At 45.3% G+C, this 18522-nt stretch overlaps 2 protein-coding genes across 2 annotated transcripts in view; one reads left to right on the top strand and one right to left on the bottom strand.

Moving 5' to 3' along the window:
* Positions 1-18522, top strand: part of LOC119432372 (uncharacterized) — a 44268-nt gene that overhangs the window by 21988 nt on the left and 3758 nt on the right. The window lies entirely within an intron of this gene.
* LOC119432362 (cell division control protein 45 homolog) lies at positions 13370-16881 on the bottom strand. The gene is made up of 2 exons (XM_037699533.2): positions 15921-16881; positions 13370-15562 (listed from the first exon to the last, which is right to left on the bottom strand). Exons 1-2 carry the CDS (start codon positions 16580-16582, stop codon positions 14590-14592), a joined length of 1635 nt encoding a protein of 544 aa, XP_037555461.1. The 5' UTR covers positions 16583-16881; the 3' UTR covers positions 13370-14589.

Below are 18522 nucleotides of genomic sequence, written 5' to 3'. Positions count from 1 at the left end.
GTCTTAATATCATATATTGCACCGTGTTTTCTAAATGTTTTTTTTCCTTTTTCTTTTAATCACAACTTGACTAATGTTAGCTGGGGCACCCTGTACCGGGTGCTTCAGCGAACACTTTCAAAATTTTTTTAAGGTAGCCTGTGGCAGATAGCACAATTCTAGTTCATGAGCTGGTCTGGTCTACTCGAAAAGGCGGACATTACTTGCACAAAAATTGAAATGCATAATTGACTAATTAAAAAATTCACTAATTAAGTTTTTAGCTAATTACCTTACGGCCCATATTGCAATTTTTCAATTCTAGCCTTGGAGTTCGCAAGGCGGATCCACTTGGAACGAATTCTCAGGATGACACCATTCGAGATATTAATTCCCGAACTTTGCGGAGAAATGCATTGGCGTTCCAGATACTTTTTTGCTTCAATGCATTAAACGACATTTTGTTCGGAAAGTTTGGAACGTTAATAAGAGTGATTGGAATTATGAGCTAAATGTATAATATATATAAATAGAATGCTAATCGATGCGTCATTTTTTGTTTGGGCCGTGAGATCTATAGCTTCTATAAGCATATAGGGTGCCCCAGCTGGCGTTAGCCATGCTCTAAAAAAAGAAAAAAAAAGATTTAAAAAAGGCAGACTCAACTCCAGTTGACAGCTACGTAAAGTGAAGCATTCTTGGCGTGATAGGCCCATGAACCAGTGTGTGTGCGTATGAAGTGTGGTTTTCGAGGTATAAGAGAGAGCGAGAGCAAGGAGAGGAATATTTGTATTAAATAGCAGCATGTTATACGAAGTAATTGTTATTGCGATAGCAATTATATGGACACTCCGAGCGCATTCCTGCTGTCGTCGTCGTCGCTGCCGTGAGGTTCCGTGTAAAGTCCAACGGCGATAAACTCGTCTCCGCGCACCGTATGACAGCGATCTCCACACGGCGCTGACCTTTGTATGCGCTGTGCTTTCGCCGCTCAGTTTCCATTGAAGCGATAGACCACACGAACCTTCGGTCACTGCTCCTGCCGCGCTTGCCAGCGCGGCAGCGTTTTGACAGTGCTTGTCTGCGCTCATCGAGTGTGATCTATTCATGTTTGCTTGAGCGCGCTGACACCATGCTTGTTAATTCGGTTAGTAAACGAATGTGTCAAAGTGTATGCAGCCCATAAAACTACTATCCTTACTCTGTATACTCTACTAGTCAATTTGCTATCGCAATTGATGCTTCGCCTTTCGGGCGAAACTGCGACTTTTTTATTTGTAGTGAATTATAGACACGCTGGATATTATATACACATACTTAAATCCAGTGCATCGTATGTATGACATTTCTTTAAACTTTCAGTGGTGATCCATAGCGCCGTGTTGCACTCGTGGTGTTTTTGTTGCGTCGGTTTCTTCTAGTGCAACTGCGGATCGAAACGCGCCAAGCGTCTCAACGCGCTGGCTTGCCCACGAGAAAGGGTGTTCTATGCTGCTTGACAAAGCATGCATCCGTGGGGTTCGGCTTACGAAAAAGTGCGTGGAACTTGGCAAGAAAGTTCCGCTTTAAAAAATCACGGTGCAAGATAAAATTTTAAGACCTACGGTGTTCGGTCGTCACATCTCTGACGAACAAACAACATAGGTCTTATAATTGTATCGTGCACCGTGTTTTTAAATATTTTTCTGTTCGTTTAACAGCCTGGCTATCTTTAGCTGGGACACACGGTATATAGCTAGATCTAGCTATACATACCGGGTGTTCAAAATTAAGCTTTATGGTTTTCTTAAAATTAGGCGCTGGGAGGCACGCGAAGACCACCTGTGCAAATAAGTTATGTGGCCAGGGGGGCAGAAAGTGAGATAATAATTATCACTGTCAGCAGCCGAATTACCTAAAATTGAATAATTAACTTTTTTATTGACTGCAGTAAGTGGGTATGTTTGTATTCAAAAGTTAGCTGCAGTCGTGTTTCACCACACACACACACACACACACACACACACACACACACACACAACACACACACACACGCACGCACGCACGCACGCACGCACGCACGCACGCACGCACGCACACACACACACACACACGCACACACACGCACGCACGCACACACACACACACACACACACACACACCACACACACACACACACACACACACACACACACACAACCGACACACCACACACACACACACACACACACACACACACCACACTACACATTTTCACTTGGAAGAATTCTTCTAGCGTGTCTGTGCTCCGAGATATCCGACTCCAAATTTTAATTGTCGTTCGCATCATTACGCATGCAAGAGAGTGAGGATCGGCTCAAAGCTCCTCCCTGGCGTGACGCGGCTGTTGCGTGCGGCGTTTAGTCCGACAACAGGATGGAGGCATAGGCAAAGATATCTGTTGCTTCGCGAGAGCCAAGTCGATCCTTAAAAAGATCAATCAGCACGAACTAGGGGCCCTCTTTGTCGATTCTGCCAGATATGACAGTGGGGATAAGTTCGCTGTCTCGGTTGTAGACGCGGAGGGCAACCTGCTTAATGCAGCTTCTGTCTATACTAAGTTTACACATGTGGCGGAGGAAGCGGCGATCGCTCTGGCTTTTCACAGCGCAAAAGTTCCCCCTATCATCTTCTCGGACTCACGCACAGCAGTTAGATCCTTCTCGGCCGCACTAGTGTCTGAACAGGCGAACAACATTGTGAACAAAGCACTTCAAAGAACTCGGGAGAGCAGCGAAGGAGGATACCACATCTCGTGGTTCCCAGCCCATATAGATGCCTCAGTTAACCCGCTCGGATGTAATCCTAACGAGCAGGCCCACCGGATAGCGCGCGATTTCACGTACCGCGCTGTCGAGGGTAGCCAGGTTCGGAACGAGATCAACATCCACAAAGATCCATTATGTACCTTCCACGAAATTGTTTCCCATCATCGTCTCGGCAGGAAGACATTTCCACCCCCCCCCCCCCCCCCACCCCAAATTGAACAAACCTCAGGCTAGCACACTCAGACTTCTGCAAACCCGTTCGTATCCCACTCCCCGGTCCCTTAACAGGATAGACCCTGACCATTCACAGTCGTGCTCCAAATGTGGTCATGACTCATGCTCTTTTGATCACATGCTCTGGTTGTGCCCAGCCCTTAACGTCTCTCCACCCATCACGAAAGAGCAATGGGAGGAATCCCTCAAGAGCAGCAATCTTCAAATTCAACTCCAGGCTGTCCAGAGGGCCCACGACATCGCGACGGGACTTGGTCTCCCGGTCCCGTCGTGGGCGGAGCCACCGACTTAGTCTGGGGGAGCCTTCGGCTCGCCTAGATCTCAGTTCCTCAGGACTCAAATAAAGTTATTGTCATGTCATGTCTTCCCCTCTCGGCTGGCGAAATCAAGATATGACAGCGCGGTGTGCCGTACACAGTATACGCATGATCCTGTTAAACGCGATAACAGGAGATAATTTTTCGGCACAATTTTGTATTACTTCAGATCGCACCGTGACATCATCTTGTGAACGCGTTAGCTTCACTGTCATCTACTAGAGTGCTTCTGGAATAGCGGCGCCTCTGTACGGAAGGATAACCAAGAATATCCACGTGGAGTCCCTTAGTGCTAATATGGCTGCTTCTGGCGGCACGAGGTATTCCGAATAAAAAAATAGACGTGGTGCTTGCAATGGCCGAGATGAATGGCAACGCTTCATTGGCAATGCGGCTGTACGCGGCTCGCCACCCACACCGTCCTCTTCCAACTAGGCATACCTTCGTAGACGTGTTTCGGCGCTTTCGCACAATAGGGTCAGTCCATCGTCCGAGACAGACCAGGAAGACAATCGTCGATGAAGACTTTGAAATCGACGTTGTCGCGTGCGTAACGTCGATGTCAGAACTCAGCATCCGACAGATTGCCGATCAGTGCGGTCGCAGCGTTGGAACAGTTGCAAATGTGCTAAGAAAGCATAAGTTCCATCCCTATCATGTTTACCTTCACCAGGAACTAAGTGAGGCGGACTTTGAGACGAGGGTTGACTTCTGCAATTGGGGCCTGATCAAAATTGATGAAGAAAAGGACTTCTTACACAGAATAATTTGGACAGATGAAGCTCGGTTTTGCCGCAATGGCACTGAATTCACAACGCGCATTATTGGTCACAAGAAAATTCCACTGGCTGCGGCAGCACAAGCATCAAGTTCGCTGGAGTGTGAATGTGTGGTGTGGCATACTCGGGGACAGGATCATTGGACATTAATTTTTTTGAGGACAACTTGAACGGTAAGATGCACACGGAAGAAATATTAGGTGTTGTCGTCGACGACTTTGTCTCTAATCTTTCCCTGAATGACCTGCGCCATGTGTGGTTCCAGCACGACGGAGCACCACCACATTTCTCCACCACAGCAAAGAGCTGGTTGGACACACGTTTTTTACGATAGTGGATCGGGCGTGCAGGAGCGATATTTTGGCCGCTGAGATCCCCTGAACTTTCCCCGCTCGACTTTTAACAGCGGAGCTGTTTAAGCCGGCCGTTAGTCGTCCACAAAAAAATCTGGGCCGATCCTGGCGGTAGTGCAGAAAAGGTCTATCCAAGCGCAATGGCACATACCCCTGTGAACTAGAGAAGCTGAGCCTGGCTAAGTCTAGGTAAGCATGGTTGGTACTACTTATACTTAGTCAGTCATCGATAGCCAATCAATAGCTAATCGATTAATAATCAATAAATTCCGGAAAATGCTGGGGCTGACATGGTAGTGCTTAGCCTAGCCCAAATACGTAGCCAATACCTTGCGATAGCCAATTAAAACCTAATCGATAATCGATCAATAATCAATAAATTCCGGAAAATGCTGGGGATGACTTGGCAGTGCTTAGCCTAGCCCAAAAGCCAGAACTACTAGGTGCCCATCAGCTCCGCTGTCTCTTTAGCATTGCGCCTCCAGTGCAAGCTACGCTCATTTTTTTTTTCTTTGGGGCTACGTTAAAATCGAGTTTATGCAACAGAGCCCAGTGATGTCAATTATATGAAGCACAGGATAATATCTGCTTGTGCAAGCATCCGTCTAGAAGTACTGCCCAGAGTTATGCGAGAGCGGTTTATGCTTTGCGTTGCTGTGGAAGGGAGGCATTTTGAACATTTTTTAGGGCATTGACATCTTGATGGGTGAAGTGTTGTCATGAGATTTGTGCATGACCACTATGAAATATTCGTTAGCATAGCTAAAACTGTTTCTGCTGTGGATGGTGCAGTTGTTGCTCTTGATTTCAATAAAACTTACAATACTTGGAAATCAGCAGTCACTTTATTTGCGCAGCCCGGGCAAGGACCATGCCCGGTCGTCTTGTCACCATTACGCACGCGCACTGCCCTCCAGCTTCTCCGCTCGCGCCATTATCTCGGCATGGCAGCTGCCGCCATCGTTACAGGCTGCGCGGTCGCGTGTTACGACAGCGGTTCCGAGTTTTTAGATTTTTTATTTCGCCAGCCGAGAAGGGAAGGGGGACAGTTATCATCTTTGCCAATGCCTCCGCCCCGTTGTCGGACTAAACGCCGCACGCAACAGCCGCGTCACATCTGGGAGGAGCTTTGCGCCGATCCTAACTCTCTTGCATGCGTAATCATGCGAATACTATTAAAATTTGGAGTCGGATAACTCGGAGCACAGACACGCTAGAAGAATTCTTCCAACTAGTACTGTGTAGAAACACGACTGCCTCTAACTTTTGAATACAAACATACCCACTTACTGCAGTCAACAAAAAGTTAATTATTCAATTTTAGTTCATTAGGCTGCTGACAGCGATAATTATCATTTCACTTTCGTGCTCCCCTGGCCACATACCTTATTTGCACAGGTGGTCTTCGCGTGCCTCCCAGCGCCTAATTTCAAGAAAACCATAAAGGTTAATTTTGAACACCCTGTATATGCTACGGTTCCAAAGCAGCGTAGATTCTATTGTTTTAAGTCATTCGGCGTGATGTTTTGCGATTGAGTCGCGAGATCGTGGTTGGGCTCCTTGGCAGTGATTAATATGGCATTTGCTGGCCTAATAATACTCACTTTTATTAACATAACACTTTTAAAAAATGAGAGTGATGGGAGTGCGAAATGCTACGCGCGCTTGGATAGACAGCCGAAGCAAACAAATGAAGATACAAGGATTCCGGCCGGACCGTAGCCGGCGACAAATGCGAATCGCCTTTTTGACGTCGCTGGAGCGTCGCCATCGTATACGCGCACGAGGCCAACTGGCCTGGGCAGATGAGCGTCTGGAGGGAATATAATTATGTTGGCAATTAAAGGTTGCAACTGTCCACAAATCGTCAGCCTGTTTCACATGTTGATAATCTAACAGTATATATATATATATATATATATATATATATATATATATATATATATATATATATATATACAGGGTGTCCCAACTATCATGCACCAATATTTAAAAATATGCAAATGCCACGTAGCTGGAGAGAACCAAGGTAATGTTGTTTGCTGTCGCTTGGAGATACTCAGATTATTTATTGCATTCCGTCTAATTACATAATTCTATAGTTTGAATTAATTATTCAACTTCTGAAATATTATAATTAGATGAAAAGTGTCAATGAGAAAATTGTAGAGCAACATGAAAAACTCCCGATACAGCTTTCTTTTGCTCAATACATGCTACATAAAAGTGTTTTTCCGAGCGTGAAAGAAGCCCGCGAATACACGAATAAAGTCCCTATATAATAAAAGTACCGCCATCCTTTGATCAACGCCGCTTCGCTCTCTCCTGTATCTCCGATTGGACGATGATAGCGCGCGCTATGACTTCTTGACTATTTTTTTTTTCCGCCTCAGAGCCGTGTTGAATGTACCTCTGCGCAGCCGCAGTCTCCGGCGGCGGCGGCACCGCACGCCCGGCCTGAAAGTTTCGACTAGAGTACACTCTAGTTTCAACGTGGACTTTCTAGGGCCGCCACCGTCGACTTGCTTTCGCAAGCAAAAAAAAAAAAAAAAGAAAAAAAAAAAGCAAGCGCTTTAGGAGAGGAGACGGCGGAGGAAAGAGTAGATGGCGGTACTTTTACTATATAGGGACTTTATACACGAAGTGTCTCGAGCGGCCAGTATGTCGCGCGGCAATTTGTGTCGAAGTTTGGGCTCGAAAGTACAAGAAATTCGGCCTTCATTTTATTGCTTAATAAGTAGCCTCCTTTCTGCCGGACAAAGAGTACAGCCTGATATCAGTGTCTCCCTTTAGTGTCCCGTAAAACGCTTGACAGTGCCGATAACAACAAGAGCCCACACTTGCGATAAGCGCATCACCTGCGATAACTGCAGCGTGGGCCAAGTAGGGGAAGTAATTTGTCCTTTTCTTTGTTTGATGCAACACCGATAGAAAGGCGGCGCTAGAACAGCAACTGGGATATAGCCAATAGATAAGTGGGTTTTAAGTTTAGGCAGTTTAGAGGGGATTATCTGTGCCTGCACGGCGAAGGAGCAGATTAAGGTGATCTTGTTGCGCAGCAATCGAAACGCCCCCACCTGCAGGCGGGAGCGGTTCGATTGCTGCGTTGCATTGCTAGTTTCACTGCGACTAGGATTACAGGTATTTGCTGTTTCATTGTCAATCGTGGTTCTGCAGCAAGCATCCTCGATCGCAGCATGCTAAAGGACGTTGCGGGGGAAAGGGCCCAAATGCGGACGCAGGAGCACAGAAACAACGGTTATCCCTTTTCCCTCGCATGTTGCACGTGAGGCCTCTACTAGATGTTTCAGACGAAGCGCACGGGCGGTTAGCCGGAAAGTTGTACTATATAGTGTGGTGTGCCAGCCATTACCTGACATAGTTTATGTATACACGTGACTAACAGCTAGTGGTCTTCCTCGATAAATGCATATCTATGGGTCTGCATGGCAGTGTTCTTTTCGGATCCTTCTAGTGATTCCCTTGGAAAGCACTTACGCGCTCCTGGTGAGAAACGTGTGCGCTTCAAAATAGTGCACGCCATTGCAACCAAGGAGAAATGATGCCTATGTTCATATCGCTGGCGCTCCATATGACTTGCTCGATCGGAGCGTGCATGATGTGGTAAGAACACCGGCCGAGTTAGTCGACATAAACAGCCCTGGCATTTTAAACACTCGCACTGGCTACAATATCGTATGTGAGGGTCAGTAACCGAAAGATGGTTATGTGAATTAAGAGGGGCCTGAGCCCTCCCAACCACGGAAGCCGCCCCATATCAGCGCAAAGTCAGTGTGTGGCATGGTGGCGATCGACACGCGGTTTCGTACGTGTTGGTGATATTCGTCGGAAGCGTGGAGGAACTGAAGCACTAATCGAGGGAAAGCGCGTACTCTGCTACCGTAGAAACATCCACGGTCGTCCGATGGTGACAAATTTCAATCTCACGACGCTTTGTGACGGCTTTCACCCAGCTTCACCCACAGGTGCTTTGACGCACGCGAACCGCGCTTTAGCGTCGGGACGCTGTGGCGACCGCGCCAGCTCGGACAACGTTATGAACAGGCGCTAACTCTCCACACTTCCCCCGATCTGCTGCATTAATTGGCTACCGATTACATATAGCTATAGGTAGCACGTAAGGCACACCACTTTACATGACATATAGCAACCACATTTCAAAGCAATTAACCAAGCCTTATATAGCAACTCCACTGGCCTTTGTGCCATATAAGCGTCCATCAGACAGACGCTTCTGTGCCCCTCGAAGCAGCATCCTGTTCGCCGCTTGAAGGAGAGCGTGTGCGCCTCACGACCCGACCGTGCCGTCGTTCGCCGATATCAGACCGAGCTGCGAGGTCACCTATTCATGGCGCCGCTCCAACTTCAATGGCCTGTTTGAGCATATATATATATATATTATATGCCCGTGTTACACGTGCAGGCACGATAGCCATACAAATGAGTTATACGGAAATCTGCATGGTGGAGGAGATTCATGAAAGGAAAAAGGTAGCCGTCTACCTGACTAGCGTGAATGATTGTTACCCATGGCTTCCTCGCAAAGAATACTTGATACTTGAAGGGGGAAAAAAAATTAAGCGTCCTTATTGGGGGGATCGAACCTGGGGCCCACAGCATGCGGTTGTCGCCGCGGGTTCGATCCCAGAACCACCGGAAAGTGCAGCCGAACAGTCGTGCAAGTAAGTGTCTTCGGCAGGGTGTATCCATTCAGTATATCCCATTGGTATATGGCCTTGTCGTCAGGGGCCGCTCTAAAGAAGGGTGAAAGGGAGCGACTAACCCACCAAATATTTCTTCCTGCCCTCCCCCCCTCCAACGCCCCCCTCTTTCCACCACGTTGTGCCAAGTGATGGAATGCCCTTGTGCACACCTGTACAAAAATGTAAAATCGTGCTCCCAGTGACAGGAATGACATCCTTTCGCCATCCACTGCTAGGATATGGATATCCATGGGATGCGCTGAATTCGTCTAGCGCACGTCGCTTACACGATAGTTTTCCCGCACTTTCTGCGTTCTGTAGACATCCATTGCATGTGCGCGAGAGACATCATGGGAAAATACTATGTACGTTGCACAGTCATGTCAGGGCCTTTTACACTGTGTTTGCTATAAATGAACATTACATTCGCAGCAGACACCATGGGACAAATGCAATGATCAAGCAGAACGCCCACAGAGCAAGATAAGATGTGGGCACGCGATGCAGGAGGAATTGCAGTGCAATCCACATTCTTCTAGGCCTTCTGCCAGGCACAAGTCGCATATTGAACAAACTAGAGTTTCAAAAGTAAATTACCTCAGAAAATGTGCAAAGTACGATGTACAGATGTGCTACAGACATTATAGTTTCGGAATATAATTTGAACACATGAGAAAACATAATTATCTGTTATAGGGAAACTGAAAAATAAAGCCTCTGGGAGGACAAATATTCATGTGTGGGCCCAAAAAAAGAACCAGATGCAATATTCTTGGGACGTCCCTGCAGGATATCTGAAATTAGACGTCCAGCGTATGTCCTATTTGTCTCCGAAACGGTACACCGATATTCACCAGCCAGAAATTTGGTTCTTTACACATAATTCTAATCAAATTTGAGCTGAAAGTTCGTGAGCACAAGTTTGCAAGAACAGTATATTCATGATTAATGCTTTCTATACATGTCATGCCAACCAAAATATTACTGCAGTTCTAATCCAAGCACACTGCGAATCTAAGTAGTACCCCAGGCTCGCAACAATTTTTCCTGGGCACAGGGCATCTAGTAATAAATGAAATTATGAATGCGGCTTTATTTGCTCTGATCTAAGCACCCATTCTGATGACCAGTTGGTCATCATGAACGACGAAAAAAAAAAGAAAGTAGGTGGCCACGTTTAAGCAAGCACAGTATGTAAAAAAAAGCAATTTGAACCTCTACTTGCAACAATCTATTTTTTCCAATTATTGTTTGCTATAACCTCTCGCTGCTTAGTTCGCGTTGAAGCGAGAGGTAGCACGAAGTTCAATTCGCTCTGCTGCTGCTGCCGCGCTTCCTCACATCCAGCGTTTTGACAGTGAGTGTGCGCGGTCATCAAGGGAGATGTGTTCATGTTTGCTTGTGCATGCTCGTGACACCGTGCTTGTTAATTTAGTTAGTAAGCAAACGTTTACAAGTTTATACGGCCGTTAAAACTACTGTCCTTACTTTGTATAGCTGTCTACTAATTTGCTATCGCAATCGATGTTTCACCTTTCGGGCAGAACTGCAACATTTTTAATGGTATTATACCACGGCAAAAGTTTATATGCTTCCAAACTCTTCAATGAAGGAGCCAACACAAAAACTTCTGTAGAAATTACAATTATCCATTTTTCTTCTTGCAACAGTAGATGATAATGTAGAAATTACAATTATCCATTTTTCTTCTTGCAACAGTAGATGATAAGGCAAATTTTGTGAATGAGATTACGACAAATTTTTTATACAATGCACTTTGTGTGCCAATAAAGTATCTAGGGTAAAATGCACATAATCTGTCATGTGTGGACTAAGATGTGGACAGTTCCGAAGGATACTATATCCTTTCACCCGTAAATTGTTTGTGCAGACAGTTCAGAAAATATGTTACACCAACTGCAACAAATTCCAGCTGGCCCCTGCCAGTAATTTGCCTTCAATTTGTTGTGGTAGGGTGTGCACATAAACAGCAAGTGCTGAAGCCTGTTTGTAAAGTAACCACTTGACACTTTACCTAAACAATATGACCTAAATTCGCAGAGCCTGTCCTGCCTCCGTGTTCTCATTGTGGTACTGTGAATTGCGCTCTTCATCAATTTGCTTCACCAACTAACCAACAACAAAGCTAACTTGATTAAAAATTGGCCACACCATATCAAGTGCCAGGTGCCTTTTACAATTTCATTGTGCATATTGAAGACCTGGGTCCATATTTTGTAACAATTATTTTAATTTTCCATTCATTATGCCCCTTACCACTGGCTAACATTATGCTACACTGCTATCACTGGGATCAGCTACTGGGTGTGACAAATAAAAAATTAATATAATTGGAGGAAAAAAATCCTTACAAAATATAGGTGCTGCTGCCGATGTCAAGGAACTTGTAGCCTCAGAGGTCCACAAATATGCCAGCCATAATGATGCTCACGCTTGGCATTGTTGAGCAGCATATATGAATCTCTTGAGTACCGCAAGCATCACAATAGTGCTCACCAAACCATGTTTGGGGTGCAGTGCACTACAGTTGTTTTACACTAAAGAACCCCACACATTTGTTAACCCTTTAACCCCCAATCCCAAGCTGTAGTCGTCATGGGAGGTTGTACCAATACCGCAAATGATGAGGCACACTGGTGCCTCATCATTGGCCCGACATTGTGCGACTCCCACCGCCCAAGACGAGTTACGGTCAGTAGTTGGCTTTAGGTTCAATTTTCGACATTAGAAGGCAGAAGTCCGGAGATAACATGAAATTAAATGTGAAGAATGAAGTAATGTACTTTCAGAATCACAATGACCGAAAAATTCACGACTACATAAAAAATTCAGGAAATTTGGTGGCTTTGAGCAAATAATTTGGGGGTTAAACGATTAAGCTGCAAAATATCCTGGGTACAAGAGGTGTCGCAACACAAATGTTCTGGAAATGCTTCATTTCAACAGAATTAAGAACAAAATATCCCTTTTGCCACTTTTAAAGCTTTCATTCTAATTACTCCTAGCACAATAAAGGATGTGGCCGTCCACTAGCAGTGCTCTGTTGAAGTCACACATTGTGCTGCTCCTTTTAATTTCTATTGCAGCACACAAATCAACACATTTTCTCACATTGCTTTGTTAGTGCCTGCTCATTTACTCCTGTTCCTTTGCTTTCTCTGCCACCCTGGCTTGTGCCATTGACGAGCTGACCAGTGAATATTGCAAACATGACTTACAGCGTGTGCATAGACAAAGGGACAGCAAGAATGACGAAAGACAAGTGCTGACTTCCAACTTAATTTTTGCCCTTTTCGCATTTTATTGCATAGCAATAAAGTGTGAGAAGGGTTTCTTGGAGTACATTGCGCAAAATGCGGCTGTATGCGACTTTTTTAAAAAGACCATTATCTTAGCTAGGCATCCTAATGAAAGCACTAGACTTATCATTGAAGCAGCAGCAATCGCTGAGGGTGACTCGGTCAGTAAGCCATCGATTGCATTCACGGATAAAGAACTTGCTTTCTTAGGATCGCACATGCACTCTCCTTGGTCCTAAGAGGGCAGTTGGAGTGCTTGCTCATGTTGACTTTGCGTTTTAGAGGGGGCGCTGTTGTCGTGGTGTCTTGGCTATATATGCATGTTATTCGAAATAAAAATTCAGTTGTAAGTCAGCGCTTGTCTTTCGTCATTCTTGCTGTCCCTTTGGGTATGTATGCGCTGCAAGTTATGTTTGCAATGGAATACCCAAACCATGCTTCAGTGAATATTTCTGGTGCTCAATGTGAGCCAGTTCTATGTAAAGCATTGAAAAAGTTTTGTTTTGAAAATATCTCAACACTGCAGCAGTAGAAGCTTATTGCATAACAAGGAAATAAGCAGTCGCCTGCTTTTAAGTTCACCTACTATGTGACGCCTGCAGTTGATCATCATCAGCCTATATTTATGTCCACTGCAGGACAAAGGCCTCTCTCTGTGATCTCCAATTACCCGTCTTGCGTTACCCGATTCCAACTTGTGCCTGCAAATTTCCTAACTTCATCACCCCACCTAGTTTTCTGTCGTCATCGACTGTGCTTCCCTTCTCTTGGTATCCATTCTGTAACTCTAATGGTCCAACGGTTATCCATCCTACGCATTACATGGCCTGCCCAGCTCCATTTTTTCCACTTAATTTCGACTAGAATATCAGCTATCTCCGTTTGTTCGCTGATCCACACCGCTCTCTTCCTGTCTCTTGTGTTTGGTGGAGGTGGTGGCGTGGAGCAGAGGTAGAACACCCGGCTTCTAATCTGTAGTTGATAAGTTGCCCCAAATCTATCACCATGGCTGTCAGTGGCAATGGCTAACACCCCCAGTGCTAATCTTGTCCACATACACAAATACCCAAGTTGATGGAAGGACAGTCACCACGGCAGCTTAATGACAAAGCACCGCACGTGTAATGCAGGAGATGTGGGTTCAGCTCCTACCGACAAGTTTTTTCAACCACTTTCATCTCCCTTTTCTTTATTATTTTGAAATTTTCAATCAATAGCAGTTAATATTCCGTATGCTTTTTCTGGCTTCATTGTCTGTTTGCTTCATATGGTTGTAACAAACAAAAACTCGAGCACCTCGGTTCACACTCGGGTACCACTGCGCCACACACAAAAACTTCCTTGGCCTGCTGCAACAACCCAGATAATTTTTCCAATTCATTCAGAATTTTTTGTAAAGTTTTCTGATCACATTATAATAAAGACAAAATGAGCTAAGGAAAGGCTTCCTTCAGAGAAGGCATGCCACATGTACAAAAACTCTACTCTAGTAGTCTACACTTACTGTTACTAGCAATGGCAGAATACAAGACCAGTTTTGGAATATTGCATTTGCAGTAGTACCTTACAGGCAGGGTGATCTATAGTACTTGTTACAACAAAAGCCAACAATGTCCAATACAACATACAGAACTGCACCATTATACATTACACAATTGCTGATTAGTACATTTACACATAGATGCAAGTTCATTCAATGATACAGCATATCAGACCCATAACAATAAGAGTTGTTTATCACTGACATTGCAAGTCAATCTATATTTGTCATGAATAATATCATCAAATGGCAATTATTCATCAACAGTCAGATGACAGGTTCCATGACGATCGCAACTTCTGTACAATAGTACACTACACCGAAAAAAATTACGGTGAATGACGTTTTTGTAAAAACATGCAGGCAGCCCTTATAAATATACATTGAATAAATAGTATTAAAAACACGGCAGAATTATCTGCTCCGACTAGTGTTATAATTGTGCTTGCATTGTCCATTAAAAGAATTGCAAACAGAAAACAAGGTATCTTACATTATATACAGCCCACAAACTACAGTGGCATGGCAGCTGCAACCGAAGGCAGCCTCGTAATGAATCATACCAACAATGACACAAGAGCATCTAGAAACTTGCCCCGATCCTGTTTGTAAACTAAAACAGCCGGCGAAAAAAAAAAGTCAGCATGATATGTACAATGAGTCATTGTGCTAGCTCGCTCAAACGCACGACCAAAAAAGTTCTTCGGCGAGTCTTCAGACAGTGGTGGGATGCCAACAACTAGAGTGTAAGCAGGGTCACTTGAATAGTCAGCTGCTAGTACAAGGGGAAGGCTGGCAAAGCGACGGCTCTTGGTGTTGGCCACATATGCCTGCAATGCACACCGGGCCAATTGAAAGAGCCCACTTGGCCATCCAAAGAGCCGACTGTGTTGGGCGCCCTCCTGCACAGTGCCATACAGAAAGGGCCCAGCACAAATGATACTGCCAAGATCCATGAAAGAGTGTACCTGTTGCGTGGTGGCTATCAAGCGGTCTTTTGCCAGCTGGATGCCATTACGCAGCAGCTCTGTGTTCGACCATGAAAGTGCATCTAGTGTGTTAAAGAAGTTGGTTGTCACATCATCTACAGGCGACTCAAGCAGAGCCATAAGCCCATATGCAGCATCAGAGGCAAAGAAGTGGTCCCGATAGCCACATTTGCCAGTGAAGCAAGCGAAAAGTAGGTTCTCAAGCCCATACTTCTCAGCCATATCGCACATCCACTCTTTCACATTGTTCCTTAGGTTGATGTCCATTGAAGCATACTGCTGCTTACACTGTAGAAGTGGTAAGCCAAGTTCTGCAAGAAACTCCTGTAGTTTGCGGTAGCCTTTTTGAGTCCACAACTTAAATTTGCAGAAAATATTTGGGGTGTTTCGCAAGCTCTCCATGAGGGACCAATGCGTGTACAGAGGAAGATGTAGCTCCTGGTCAAACGATATTTGGACTGCCAAGGGATCTAGTGCGGCAGTTCTTCTTTGGATCTGACGGGAAACATGCGCCTGGAGGTCCCCAGCCTCTAGAACATACCTGCAAATTAAAGAGGTGGGGTGGGGGTAGAAAATGGGCAAGTAAATTGAAAATGGAAAAGTAAGAGAAGCAATGTTTTGTGTTCTTTACGAGCAACTGCTTTTTAGTGTTGGTTGAAACCAGTTGGACAAGACTGCGCAAATAGTTTCAACAAGCACCAGTAGCGATAACACAACATATCACAGGTTTTGAATTCCTTGTTTGCAGGCGTATTAAATTAATGACAAGAATAATAATAATAAACATTTCAATTTCACATCTAATGAAGCTGCTTGTGAACCAGCAACAAGCTAGAATGACTCTTCAGTAAACGATAGTGGAAGGTGGCAATATCTCACTATCCGTACGGAGTACATACCGATTGTGTTCAATTTTTCCGGAGATGTACTGCTCTGACTGCCCGATGATCGCCCACCAGAGAATTTCTGGCGTGTCTCGAGTCATCTTGAAACTCATTTCGAACATGGTAACAGCGGTTGCTTTACCGTGGTAGCTGAACTCGGTGTACTCAAACAGAAGCTGTTTGCGACGTTCCTCCCACTCACGTCGCTCTCTCCGTCGGTCGACGACTTCTTCTATTGACATGTCATCCTCGTCTTCATCTTCGTCCTCTTTGAAAAGATCATCGTAGGCGGGCACACCTTCCTCGGGCAAAGACGGCATTAGCAGGCGGACTTGACTTGTGTTGTAGACGTTGTGAATGTGCACTGGTCGATTGCTATCGGCTATGTAGAAAACCACGTCGTCGTCTTCAGGCTTGCACTCTTCGATTACGTCCCACGTCGCACCGCAATTCAGTAAGATGACGTTCTTAATTCCTTCACCGTGGTCGCGGTATGCTGCTGCCACGGCCGTTTTCTTCGACACCGGCACAAGCGTGTAGAGCGCATTGTCGGAGTGAAACAACTGCTGCAAAATGCGGCACGCCGCTACAGCATCCACATCCGCAGCAATAATAACCAAAACTCGGCTCTTGATCACCTCTAAGTAGAACTCGTTTTGAAGATTAGACACGTACATTGTTGCAAGTCAAGCGTGCAGAAAACTATTTTGACGCACCTTTGCAGCACCGATTCACCCGCTGTTGACGACGTTAGTAGTTTCATAAAATGCAGTTAGATAAAAGGCCAAATCCGTTATGAAGTGGCTGTTTGAAACACCGAACGGCTGCCAAGACGGCACGACTCGTCGCCGCGCTCTTCGGTTTTGGCGGGAGACGCAACAGGCATGTGGTGGCAAGGGAAGCGGTGAGGGTGAAAAACAAGTTTTGCGCTCGCAGCGCCGTTACGGCGGGTTCAGCAGTTACTCGCACGGAAAAAAATTACGGGGAGGGAATTGTGCGCCGTGGTCTACGCGGGATCGCGCGCCGGCCTTGCGCCGGCTGCGTGGCCTCCAGCCTCTCCAACCTCCCCGGCACGATTACGGCGACAGCGCGGGCTTATCGTTTTCTGCGTTGCTGTTTACGGTACTCGAGCGCGAATAATTTTATACCGTCATCGCATTATAGTAACCGATGCCCGTACCGAAAGTACCCTTTTTTCCTACAGCGATTTCCTGTCTGTATTCCGTCTGTTTGCGCTGCTACTCGGCGCTTACGATGAACCAAATTGCCAAACAAGAAGTATTACTGCACTATGTATATGTACAACTAGTGTAGCTCTTTGCGTACTCGATTTACATCGGCATCAGTGGACTTTGTCTTTCATGCAGTATGTTTCATGTTGTCTTTCGTACAGTATCGGCAGGTGTGCGCTAAGTGCACGCGGCTTTCCATGTGTTGCACGCGTTCTTCAGTCAGCGCGCATGATTTACGCTGCAACTGCTAAGCGTCGATACATCGGAGTACGCACCGTACGACCTGTAGTCACGCCAGAGTAAAAAAAAAAGAAAAAAAAAAAGTTATGCGAACTAGGATTGTTAAGGCAAAGAAATGAAAACAAAGAAAAGAAGAAAAGGAAAGTTCACAGCTTCGTATTGCACATGACCCGGGACCATCGAACATTTCTTTTTAGGATGTCGTCGATTTTCAATTCACGGGAAACGCGTTCTGGAAGGTCCCCATCGCGCGTTTGGGCGGGACCTTACGCATCCTGCATGCGCTGCTCTCCGTAGGGGCGTCGGCACTGTGCGTTTCTGCAGCAGGAACCTATACGTTGCCTTATTTAATTTTCTCAGTGATACAAATATACTATCATGCTAATTCTATTACTGGTTTTTATTCTCTTTAATAGGTAAACATAGTATTAACATGTCTTCTTTAATATTTAAGTTTACAATAACATAGTTCAGAGCATCAAGCTGCTAATACTAATATCCCCTTAATTTTACAAGCTTCTTGTTCATTGTTTTTTTTCGTTTCCCACCCGATTCATGGCCAATCCCCCAACGCGGGATGCGCGATTTCAACTAAGGAACATCGAACCTGCGACCTGCACAAGCCTGTGCAAGTTTTTTTTTTTTTTTTTTTTTTTTTTTTTTTACTTCTGCTTGACGCGATTACTTTTGATGGGTCTGGCTTCCACACAGTCTTACGAAATTCAAAGGGGTAATTTCGTAAGACTATGCATTAAATGAAAATACTGTACAAATCACATGACTTCGTTCAGTCTACCCGCTCGACGCGAACTCTTTAATGAAAATCTAATGGAAATATTCTCATTTCGAAGAGCTATAGTCGCAAAAGGCGCCAGTAGAAAAACAACAATCTGGAAGGGAAAGAGAAATGGAAATGGGGGCCAGTGAGGTTATAGGGGTCATGCGGTTCCAGCTGCACTCAACGCATAGAAGCTGGAGTAACAATTAAGATACCGAGCTTTTTCCATCCTTCCGCAGTTCAGTAGCGGCGGCCGGATGCCCAATCCACAGGTGACGGGAGCTACGAATGAAGTGGCCACAGTACTCAAACCAGGTTCCTGTACTTGCTTAAAATTGTTGGAAAATTCATTAATTATATTCGACAT

The sequence above is a fragment of the Dermacentor silvarum genome, chromosome 1 (genome assembly GCF_013339745.2).
Source record: "Dermacentor silvarum isolate Dsil-2018 chromosome 1, BIME_Dsil_1.4, whole genome shotgun sequence".
NCBI lineage: Eukaryota > Metazoa > Arthropoda > Arachnida > Ixodida > Ixodidae > Dermacentor > Dermacentor silvarum.
Note: the sequence above shows the minus strand (reverse complement) of the source record. Positions and strands in the feature narration are given on the sequence as shown.